This window comes from Rhinatrema bivittatum, chromosome 5, assembly GCF_901001135.1.
Source record: "Rhinatrema bivittatum chromosome 5, aRhiBiv1.1, whole genome shotgun sequence".
In the NCBI taxonomy this organism is placed as follows: domain Eukaryota; kingdom Metazoa; phylum Chordata; class Amphibia; order Gymnophiona; family Rhinatrematidae; genus Rhinatrema; species Rhinatrema bivittatum.
The window spans coordinates 235,221,099-235,233,753 of NC_042619.1; the positions used below are offsets into that span (position 1 = coordinate 235,221,099).

Here is a 12,655-nt window from a genome sequence, read left to right on the forward strand (position 1 = left end):
CCCTCCAAAAGTCTCTGAATCAGGAGGTAATTTTTTTTTTTAAACTTACCTGGGCTCAGCACTTACTGGCTGAGTACAGAGATGGTCTCTGGATGCTGGGGGGGGGGGGGGATGGGAAGGGCTTTGGCCGTCACCGCCGCACTTGACTTCCTACACCCGCTGCCTTTCAGCTGCTTAAGCAGCAAAGTCCACACTGGAAACCAGACCAAGGCACAACTCTGAGGGATCTCTGAAATCACCTCAGGAATTCTCAACTGGGGAAGGGACCTTTAGGTATCACCACAGGAGAGCGGGGCTCAATTTTCCTTCAATTTAGAAAGTAGAATTTTTCCTTCCAAAAAGTACAACAATTCATATAGGTAGAATAGGTAGAGGTACATCCATCATCTCCTGGAGATGGAGAATACTGGGGAGTTGAGGTCACTGCAGGGCTATATGTACTGTGATGTCAGCTTTGCAACCTGACTTTGTCTCCACTTGCTGGCAGGGGAACATAAACCATTGGTCCTGAGTCCATCTGGCTACACGCTAGGAAATACCTATTTTATATTGTGCCTCTTCTCCCCCAGTTCTGTCATTGCAGCAATAGTCTTGGGCCAGGGTTCTGTCTGGAAACCTAAATTATGGGTCCTGAATCCGGCCACTAGGTGTCACTCGTACAATGACCATGACTCCTTCCCCCAACCCCAGCTCCAGCTCCAGCTGACCCAGTGAGCAGAAGATCCAACTCAGGGTCTGAAGTGGAGATTTTCCATATGGCAGTACACAGCACAATCACCAAGCCACTGCTCCAGCTCATTACCACAATATTTTAAAATTAGGTTTATTAATATTTTGATTCAGGCTTGCTGTCTGCAATCTACCAGTCCCTCTGTGATATTCAGGTTCACTAAAATAGACTATAAAACAATGTAATTAGACATAAACACTCTCAGGATAATCCTAAGGAAAAATAAAAATAATTAATCCAATGCACATGCTCCCCTCAAAGACTGGAAAATAAAAAATTCAGATATACTAAATGGAAAGCATCCTGGTGTAAAAACCAAAAATTGTATTAATTTGTTTGTATTACTGACAGTTTGGTCTCCTGTACAAGGTCTGCATCATGCTAATATTTTGTTTTATTATACTAGTTTAACATGAGGTGCGCTCAAATTCCAGTTAATAGACAAAGTAAAACAATTGCCCTTCTGAGTCAGATTGGTAAACTGTCCGTTTTCATGGGCTGGTGCGAGTCTCCTGCCAATGAAAAGTACTCATGGCTGATTTGCAGGCACACCTCTTCTCCACGGCAGTTATGTGTCCACCTGATGGGCTAATCGAGGCACGCTCGCTTTCAGTGCCAGATACATCGACTTCTGGGTCAGAAGCAGAGCGGTTGAGGCACAAAGACAATGTAATCTCCTGAAACCCCAATTTTGGAGGTTAAAATCCAGAACACATGGGAGGAAGGAGCAGGCACTAGCACTCTCCAGGGCAAACATTAAAAGGTTTCCTTACATGGAGCAGTTGTAATAAGGAGGCGGCCTTCATCATGTGTATCAAAGTGACTGAAATCACATCCTAAACTTATTGCACTTCTGAAATGTCCTCAGACCAAAACGTTTGGGTTTTAAAATGGTTGACTTCTTCCTTTTGTCACTGTTTAACTGCCTTAGCTGAAATTTCAGTGTGAAGTCCAAGTGTGATGTCATCAGGCATGGTTAAGGGTGGCTGGCCATTGCTTGGTGCCTCATGCTAACATAACTGTACTGCAGGATTTCATTACGAGGCCATCCCCCTGATTTTCGGCAACTATTTTCTAATACTGTTTAATGCTACCTGGTCCCAGCCTATGATAATAGCCAGCACTGGCCCTCTACCTCTAAGATAAATACCTGAAGAAACTGAGGTAACAAGGGATACCGGTCTGACACCAGAGTGAGATTCTTCAGCATGCCACCACATCTTACCTTTATTATGGCACAGATGTTTGCTCAGCCCTGATTGGCCAATGGCTGTGCATACAAAGACTATCCCATCTTTGAAGTGAATATTTGTGAGCCAGGCTACTTATCTCTAGTGTTCTACTGTTTCTCCTGCTGCCCTAACCTGCTCCTCCAAGATAGTCTATATTATAGCAGCCTTACAGCCATTCAAGGAGATGCAGCTTACTGATTTTTTTTTTGTTTGTTTTTTACACACAACCTATCCTCTCCTCCCCCCAACATTCCTTGCCTCAAGGTTTGGCCAGAGTGGAGAATAAACAGCTCACATTACTAGCACACCCTCCCCTCCCCACCTCCCTGGTTATACCATAATCTTATATATAACTGTGGGTAATATGATTTTCCCTTCCTCAATATAAACCTATAGGTGGTCTATGAGTCTCTCAGTTTTCCTTGAAAGCAATTAATCTGAGATTCATTTGTTTTGTAAGAATGGAAAATTCCTTCCTCACTACCGAGGCCTATAGATCAGGTGTGCTTATGATAGGCTGTGTTATTTCTGAAAACAATATTTCATTAATCCTGCACCACCAAACCCCACTCACTCAAAGGAAAATGTTGCAGAGCTGGCGGCAGCACTGTTTCCAGAAAACAGGAAAACCAATACAGCTACCTATCAACATTGTGACAATCAACGTTCCCTTACCATTTCTTTCTTTATCTAGGATTTAAACTGTATATGATCACCTTGTGATTTGGGCAGAGTTTTTACATCAAATTAAAATTCTCCGCTACATCGTTGGCTCTGACTAATTCCAGACTTGGTCCCCTAAAAGATATTGCAGCCTGCTGATAACCCATTGTGGCACCTGGCATTGACTGAAACTGGTTTACAGATGTGGTGCAGCAGCCATGACATGAAAACTGCAGGGAAAGAAGCAAGGGTCAGTAACAACTGGTTCATGAGGATAGGCCAACTGCATGGCTACAAACTGCATAGACCTACTGCTGCATCATTGCTATCAATAAATGTCAGCAAGTTTCACATTCCTATTAGGCCCAGCCTGAAAACGTCCCTCTGAAAGAACTGCACCAGCGATCATGTGATATGTGCTGGGTCCTCGCCAAAGCATGACATGCAATATATCAGGTTAGACAGATTTTAATGTCCTGCCCTCTTCCACGTAGCAGGCTGAGAAATCATGTTCTTCAACGTTACCTTATGATAATGTGTATGTAGTAAATGCATGCCACAGGTGTATGCTGTGTACGGTAACAGCAAGTGGAATGTGTGTGACCCGCACACGGCTCACATGAGCTTCAGCAGAGAAAACACTTCACGCTGCCTTCGTAAAATGATGAAGACAACCAACAGAACATGCATCAGTCTCGCCACTCCCGTTTGCTCCTTTATGTCACAGGTTGTCACAGAACAGGCAACGCATTAATGACGACTTCTACATGGCAGTATGGACTTTCACACGGGCATGTCTGTACCATATTAGACCATGCCCGGCCAAGAACTTCAGCAAAATTCCTAGTCTGTCCCTTTGAATCCTCTCCAGTTGAGAAGCAATATAAAAAAAAGAATGTTAATGCGCAGAGAGGCTTGCAAAAAATAAAGTTTCAATGTTGGGAAAAAAAAAAATAGTAGCAGCTATCACCCATTAAAAACATGTGGCATGGGTAGCTGAAGCCCTCCCCTCCAACAATTAAACATGGCCATTCAGTCACTCAAGCTTGATTGCACCTAATGTTTTCACAATCTGACACCATGCTGCCTGCCTGGCTCTAGAAGCATTTAGGCTTCCAGACTATCCAGGAAATCATACTCCACGTTTTCCTCCAGTTCTTTGAGGACCTTTGTATTATCCTGGACTGGGTACTCCACGGAGGGGGGAGCTGTGTCCTGAGGACTCGAGTGGCTGCTGGCCCCCGTTTTGAAAGCACTGCTCAGGATCCTGAAGAATGGCATTAGCTGTGTGATGCTTGACACAGAGCGAAGGTTGAGGAGTGGAAAATCCCGTTTCTGAGAATTAATCTCACTGGCGGTGCTGGAAAGCTGCACAAAAAGAGGAGTACAAAACTAATTAGTATCCAGGTGCTGTGGACCAGCCACCATGTTAACCTAAGTATGGATAAGCAAAATAACATGACAGAGCAAGCATGCCACATATCAGAACACAAGCAGCAGCAAGGTGTAAAGATGTTTCTCAGCCTTATCTACTCAAAAGACCACAGGAATTATCCTGCTTGTTTAAAATCAAAAGACTAAAATAAATTTAGCCAGAAGAAGGAACAAGGAGATGAACAGAGACTGTGCTGCTTTCAAATGCTATCCCATAGTGCACTGTGTGGTTGATGTTTTCCCAACTTCCCATTCCTGTACCATTACAGATCTGATAAGAGGGGAGGGGGGGGGGGTATGAACAAAATTGAGAGGGAATGTAAACACGATGTCAACCACAACCACCATTCATCATTAAAAAAAAACAAAACAAAACCTAATAAAACAAAGTTGCTGTACCAGCCAGGAGGCTCTGTGAAGGAGAGAGAAGCACTTAAGGAGGAACTGCAAGATTGTGAAAGCACCATGCACACACAATGTAATCCAGCTGGGGATGGCAATCAATTGCATGGATGGAAAAAGTTTGCGCACCCTGTACAGTGAGCTGCCGTCATACTGTTTGTTATCAGAAATTAAGCCTAGCTCTGCATGGATACATCTGAAAGTGGTGTAGGACGACAGTGAAAGCGAGGACTCTGGGGACTTCTAAAATAAGCACAAGGTCCAGAGGAAAGAGTGCTTCCCAGGGGGAGACCTAAAACCATAGCCCAGTAAAAATAGGCTTTCAAAATAGGAAATGTTGAAATCTGAATTTTCTTGAATGCAGCTACATCACCACTAGAAAACTGCTGGAAAAATACAAGAATCAAGCTCCTGCTTAAACTGTTGGGACAGTGCTCAAAGGTCCACTGGAAACCTAGCACCTTTCATGTTTATTCAAAACCTACACAAAGAAAGAGAAAACAGCCATTTTGAACCAAAAGAGGTGATGAAAAATGGACAATACATTGAAGAATGGAGCAAGAAAACAGGAAAATTGCTAGTCTTGTTGCTTTAAAAAACAGCCTCCCCCTACCCCCACACTACTTTCCAGGCTGCCTGTGCACTGCAGCTCCACAATTTCCAGCTCAAGAATATGTATTCAGGTACTGCACAATAAAGCAAGACTGCAAAGCACAGGATGTGTTCTCACACCAAACAGAACTCAATACTGGTATGCAAAATCTGACAGCAACACTGGACACCTTTGGGATTGCTACAATTGTGCCTTTTTTCCAGCCAAGCGGTGATTTAGGGGATAACAAAAAAAAAAATGCCCGTACTGATCGTTAAAGTGTTTTATTACAAATATTCAAAAAGTGGTTACTGCTTAACTATAAACAAAATGTACCCTAAACAATCTCATCTTATATATCAAAAACACTTATACCGCATTAGTACATTGTATCCATAATTCAAAACATATATTGAAACAATGTATCAGTTATAAAACCACAGACAATAAGACACAGCAATCTCAAAGTGATCATACAACATATCCTGAATACCCAAATTCTTACATTGGCTGTGGTTTTATAACTGATACATTGTTTCAATATATGTTTTGAACTAGGGATACAATGCACTAATGCGGTATAAGTGTTTTTAATATGTAAATTGAGATAGTTTAGGGTATATTTTGTATTGTATTGCATGAACACATTTTTAATATTTGTAATAAACACTTTAATGATCAGTATGGGTATTTTTTTTGTCACTTTGTTATTTATGTAGCACCTGTTTTACCTTCTTTTTTGTATATATATATATATTACCATTGTTTTAGGGGGTGCCAAGTGGGGTGGGGAGGTTCCAGTTGGAGGTTGCCGACGACAGGGGGAGGGTGAGGATTAGGAGGGGCTCAGAGGCCAGATAAAATTTCAGAATTCAGGTGTGGGGGGAGCGGGAAGTCTTGAGCCAGTAGGCCCACAACGTTTTTTAAAAAGTTTGGGGGGCTTGGGGGGGGGGGGGGGGGGGGGTTGTCTGCTGTGCCTAACATGTTAGAGATTTTGTTTATAGCAGGGTTTGATGCTGGGCGGGGGAGGGAATTGGGCCAGCAGGCCCACAAAGAATTTTTTTAAAAATTTGTATTTTTCTTCCACTTAAATAGCTGTGTTTTAATATAGCCCATAAGGGTACAGTTATCCAGGTATACATACCAGGATAACTTTAAATCCTGTCTGTCATGAGATCAGGTCTAGCTGTCTAAATATGGCTGGATAGAACACCTCTTTTTTTTTTTTTTTTATCTGGATGACTTTTAGCCAAGTAATAATTTACCTGACTAAAACTTACCTGACTAAAATAACTTTCCTGTTTATTGTAAGACAACATTTTTGTCATGGTTATTGTTTATAATGTAAACCGACTTGATTAGTAATTCTGTTACTGGAAAATCGGTATATAAAAGTGCAAAATAAATAAATAAATAAATAAAACTTATCTGGACAGTGGGGGCGGGGCATTTTTAAATTTAGTCAGACAAGCCATTTTGAATATTGACCTCTGTGTGCATAAGAAAATGAACCTTTAACCTAGATGCTGAGCATATGTGAGCTGGAAATCACCCAATAGGCTCATTTGAATTTGTGTACAATTCCCTTTTCCAAAGAGCTTACAATCTGTGTGGGCACCTGAACCATTTCTAGCTATTCCTATCTAAATGTTCCTAAAATGACATTTTCTGGATAGGAATATTCAAGTACCCACGTAGACTGCACCCAAATTCAAAAAAATGCCACCTCGAGCCTTACTTGGAAAAGGCACCCTAAAGATCTGAATTTCCCTTCCCTCCATGTCTGCCCGTCGTATACACTATTTACCCCATCTCTCTGCTGAAGGAGCTCCAGGATTCGGACCACATGGGGTTTGCACTGTTGATGATGCTCCACTATATCTGTAGGCAAACTGCAAAGTTCTATTTCCACTTCTGGGACAAATGCCCATCGGTACCTGAAATGGAAATTCATTTCCATGTTACACATCACACGACTTCCTTGGGTGCCGATGTGGGAGACCTTGTTTTCAGGAACAGCCCTCTCCGACCAAATGGAATGATAAATGTCTCATCTCGGCTCCCTGTTCTCTTACCTACAGCTACAAATTTGACACCCGTAGTGCCCAACACAAAGAGAGACTGCTGGTTTGTTCTTCAAATGTAGAGAGGAGGAAAAATAAAATAAAGCAAACCTTGTGGAAGAACCTGTTACTGCACTGGCCAAAGAAAGGACTAATACAGATTACACCTGGCCTCAGCAATGTATCTGAATATGACCAGGTGACCAGGGCCTCTCCAGACTAGACACACACAGTAACATGTACAGCTTATCCAGTTAACGCAAAATTTATTGAAGAATGGCATCTAGCATAACTGGATTTAAAGGGCGTTTGGACATATTCATAAACTATTATTAACCAGGTGGACTTAAGGAAGCCTAATCTCTAAGAGTGAGCAACAAGGTCTTGGTTCTATTCTTTGGGATCTGTCAGGTACTTCCTAATGACCTGGATTGGACACTGTCAGTGGATCTTTGGTCTGATCCAGCATGGCGCAAGCTTCTTTTCCTCTGTTCTATAGGAAATGAGACATACCCGAACGGCTTCCACAAACAACCTGGAGACACACACATTCAGTACTTCTATGGGTAACCCTCAAGATCACAGACAGGCAGGGCTTCCGGAGCACCATGCAGAGATCCTTCATAGGTTGAGAGGTTATGATCAGTCTACAATCGCTCAACCGTGCTCTTCAGTCCAACACTGAGGAAGGAGGCTATATTACTCACATCTGAAACAAGGGCATCTTGTCAGGTGGAAAAGAAAGAGCTGTATCCAAGAATTTACATGCCGATAAATACAAGTCGAGGCCATCCTGCTGAATGTCAGTAGATAAGGGACCAATCCCGTTTGTCACAGGGGCTTTCTGTTTGTGACCTCTGCTGCTGCCCCTGTAGTGTAAAGTAGAGGAATGTCCATTAATCACAGTCCCAGATCAGTCTCATTTATCCATACAAACGTTATTTAAACTTTTTTTTTCATCCTGCATTGCGATTCCATCAGAACCCCCACCATTCTCTCTCTTACCCAGCATTAACAGGAACCCTCCACCTCAAGCGTTGCTGTCAGAATGGTGCCTGTATGTCCCTCTGAGGCTTTGAATGCTAGCCCCTCCCCACCCCTTTCCCCCAGCATCACAGAGACTGACATGAGAAGTTTCACACTGGCCTGTCCTGCTGCTCTGCACATCAGTTACCAAGGACATTACAGTAAGGTGTTCTTATAGGGGGGAGGACCATGGAGCAAGGATCATCTCTTTTGTGCATGTCTAGTAGTGCTTTAGAAATGATAAACAATAGTAGGACTACAGTGGAGTGAAAGGGAGTATTGGAGACCCATCAGAAAGAGCTTTCTGGCAGACAGGTTCTAGTGCATGATCACAACACCACACACAGTGCCACCATACGAACCATCGAATTTTCAAAGATGAGGTCGGTAAATAGATAAAACACCTCTCTAGATCCAGATGATGACACAGTGACGTGGCCTTAGAAGAGAGTTGAAGATTAAGAAAGGAACAGATTCTCTGGGAAGTTTAATGGGGGCACTCCAGTAAGGTAGCTCAATTAATAGGCTTCCACTCTGTGCCTCTGTAGTTCCATCATTAACCTGTAGCTTGACTGGCACCATTATCCGCTGCTTGTACCATGGCAGCAGGAGAAGAACTTGGTCCCACCTGTGCAGGGAGTTCATGCCCAGTATTTATTCTTCCTTCCTGTTCCCTGTGTTAGAGCCACCGATGTGACTAGCGGGAAAGCATGTGTGGGATATATACACCTACGAGAGCCCAATCAGTGGTACTTTCATATTTATTACAACCAGAACCCCTGGTTTCTGTGGCAGATTTCTCAAGATTCTGTGGCAAATTTGCTTAAGTTTGCATATATTTGCAATTACATTTTTTTTTTTTGCTTTATACAAAAAAAGTCGTTTTCTGACATTTCTATGTTCAATAATTTGGGTATGTTTTTATTAGAGGAAAAGGGATCTTAGTGATTATTTATTTAAAAACGTATATTCCGCATATTCCATAGTTCATAACAGATTGACATACAAATCAGAAATCATATAAAAACATTAAAAGCAATAAAATAAACAAGATAAACATTAAACAGAATAGTAAAAATATTAGAAAGAAATAAAACAGAAAGAAGAACATTACAATTTTTAGCTATCTTTAAATGCAATGTTAAATAGGTAAGTTTTAAGTGCCTTTTTGAACGTCTTGCTGCACGCTATTAGGCGAATATTTTCTGGGATCGCATTCCAAATAATGGGTCCTGAAACTGAGAAAGCCCTTTCACGGGTAATGCCAAGCTGACTACTTTAATAGAAGGAATTTTTAATAGGTTTTTGCCTTCAGATCTAAGAACACAAGTTGGTTTATTAATGCGAAGGATAGTGTCAGTCCATGGTGAAGAAGCATTTTGTAGAGTTTTGTATATTGTGAATATTATTTTGTAATAAATTGTTTTATTGAAAGCCAATGTAGGGCTTCTAAAATTGGTGTAATATGTTTGCAACATCTTAGTTCCTGTAAGTGAGCGTGCTGCCACATTCTGTACTATCTGTAATGGTCTGAGAGTAGTATTAAGTAAATCAATCAAAATGGCATTACAGTAGTCCAGTCCAGGAATGCTGATGTCCGGTCAGAATGTGTTGGTGATAGTGCTGCTGCAGATCTCTCTGTGTGTTGTTTTCACCCACACATTATTATAGCCCTTTGTTTCATAAGCTGTGTTGTGTCTCAGGCTAGACTTTTTCTTTTATCTTTCCAATTAGCAGTAGAGATTTTTTTTTATCCATGCTTGGCTGAACTGTTTCAGATAACACCAAAGCCTGGAGGACTGCTCTAAAATCTTGCGGGTCTAGTAACGGTTTTACATTTTTTAGCATACGTAATTTGAAAGATGAGTTTTTAAACTAAATTACTAATGTGGTGTTTCATTGTTAATGTCCTTTCAATTATGACACCCGAGTTACGAGCTTGCTGTTTAATAGTTATTTCTTGACCTTTAAAATAAAAAGGTTTTGGGAAAGCTGTGTTATTTTTCTGAGCAGAGAGAATTATTATTTCCATTTTATTTACATTTAGTTGCAGTTTGTTATGAGAAAGCCAGATATGAATTGCGTTCAAATACATTTTTGATAATTTCAGAGAAAATGACCATGATTCTTGATTCGCAAAGAAAAATTGAATATCGTCTGCATATATCTTATAATTAACACCAAGGCCAGCAAGTAATTTGCATAAAGGTACCAAGTAGACATTAAAAAGAGAGTCGAAGATAGGATGGAGCCCTGGGTTACTCCAGCAGTAACATTATACCAATTTGAGTGATAACAACCTACTCTAATCTGAAACCTATTCCATCTGAAAAATATGAATTGAACCATTTTAGATCAGTGCCTTGGATTCCCAGGGCAGATAATGGTATAATAATAATTGATGTTCTACAGTGTCAAATGCTGCAGAAATGTCGAGTAGTACTAGAACATAAGCAGGGGCGGATTGGCCTATCGGGGAATTGGGCTTCCCCCGGTGGGCCGGTCGCTCCCATCACGTGATTTTCTTTTTTTTTTAAACTTCCCGGCCAAAGACAAGAAGAGGTCTGCTGGCCCCTGCGGCCCAAAGAGAAACCTGCGGACAGGGCTGGTGGAAGCACTAGGCCTGGGGCGCCACGAGCAGTGGTATCCCGAGGGGAGCCAATGCCCCCGGGCGCAGAGAGGCTCATTCGGCGCAGCGATAGGCAGATGGGCAGGGCCATGGTGAGGCTCATGTCACCACGGCCCGAAGAAAATGATCGCGTTTAAACGTGCTGATGCTCCCGGGGCCGCACAGGCAGGAAGGAGGAGGAAATTGCGGGAGCAGAACCCTCTGCTGTGTTGAGACCGGGAAACGGTTTCGATAGCTGTGGTAGTCAGCAGGGTGGAGAGTTCTGACTGCAGCTGAGATGTTATCATACTATGTGACCACAGAGAAATGGGTGGGGAATCCGGGGGTAACTTTTGGAATTTTAGACGGTACCTACAGGCAAGTTGGGTTTGGGGTTGTTGAAGAGGCTGCTGCTCTCTGGTATTCCTTTCAAAAACCAGATGCTGGTCCTGTTTGTGGGGGTGGCTGAGTTTTTGCCTGTTTTGGTTGATGTGGACGTCCTCTCTGAGGTTGACTGAAAGGGCGTGTTGAAGAAGTAGGTGGATAGTACCTACAAGGCCAATAGAAGGGTTTTCTGGTATCACGTCTTGTGGGTTTACATGCTGAGGATGGCTGGTCTGATGGCAACCTGGGCAGCTGGCAGAGTGTCTCATGGTGATCATTAAGTAGAGAGACAGTGGCTTGGATCTTTTCACCGAAGAGATTGTCTCCGGTGCATGGGAGATCTACCAGCCTTTCTTGGACTTCTAATCTGAGATCAGAGGCCTTCAGCCAAGCCCACCTCCGTGCACTGATTCCAGCAGCTGATAGACAGGCAGATGTTTCAAAAGAGTCATGTGCAGCCTGTGCTTCATGTTTGCCTGACTCTAGCCCCTTGTCAATAAGAGCGTTGAGTGACACTTGCTGTTGCTGAGAAAGAGTATCCGCTATGTCCTGAACTTGTTTCCACAAATTCCTTTGATATTGCATCATATATAACCGATATGCCGCAATACGGGACACAAGCATGGATCCTTGGAACACTTTCCTCCCTAAACCATCCAGAAACTTTTTTTCTTTTCCTGGAGGAGCAGATGAATGTGGTTTCTGCTTCCTTGTTTTTTTCTGAGCTGATTCAACAAATGAATGATGTGGCAATTGTGGTTTTTGAAAACCTGGTGTATGTTGACCAGGTATGTTGCGTCTGTTCTCCTGTTAACAGCTGGCACAGAACAGGGATGCTCCCATAGGTGATGCTGGAGTTCTAGGAGTACTTCTCATGGATGGGTATCGCCATGACCTCTTTTGGTGCATCTACAAACTGAAGGACTTCAAGGGTTTTATGTCTTGTATCCTCTTCAGCAAGTATTTCAAAAGGAATGGTATCTGCCATTTCCTTTATGAAATGTTGAAAGGAAAGGTCCTCTGGTGGAGGTCCTTCTGGTGGAGAAGGTCCTTCTGGTGGAGAAGGTTCAGATGCAAGGTCATCAGTATCAGTATCAACATCCTCCCAAGGACTGTGTTGAGGCTGGAAATGGGATCCAGAAGGATCTAAAGGGTCCTTTGGAAGAGGACGCTTTTTCATCGATGCAGATTTTGATGGTTGTTTTGGAATCTGTTTTGGTATCGATGGAGGCAGAAAAGGCATCGACGGGGAACCGAAAGGCATCAATGGCACCGATGGGAACAGATGATTGGCATCACCTGATGGACCAGGCTGTAAAGGCATTGATGGACCAGGGAATGGCATCGAGGGCATCTATGGAATATGGGACTTTTGTAAGCCCGATGGCCCTGGTAACAGATCAGAGTCTCAGTCATCGACCTCCGATAAGCTTGGAATGGGTATTGCTGGAATCATCGGTAGATGTTTTGGTACGGACAGCATCGATGGAGGCATCAGAAGAGCCGTCTATGGTATCAGTG

General features: G+C 42.6%; 1 protein-coding gene across 8 annotated transcripts in view; it reads right to left on the reverse strand.

Annotated features, from left to right (window-relative positions):
- Positions 1-1,034: 1,034 nt before the first annotated feature.
- DOP1B (DOP1 leucine zipper like protein B) overlaps positions 1,035-12,655 on the reverse strand; it is a 299,309-nt gene continuing 287,688 nt past the window's right edge. For all 8 annotated transcript variants that reach the window (XM_029603491.1, XM_029603487.1, XM_029603486.1 and 5 more), the window contains 3 exons: positions 7,824-7,985; positions 6,861-6,990; positions 1,035-3,993 (listed from right to left, as the gene is read on the reverse strand). In XM_029603491.1, coding sequence (XP_029459351.1) covers positions 3,733-3,993; positions 6,861-6,990; positions 7,824-7,985 — 553 coding nt within the window. In that variant the 3' untranslated portion in view covers positions 1,035-3,732. The remainder of the gene's footprint in view (positions 3,994-6,860; positions 6,991-7,823; positions 7,986-12,655) is intronic.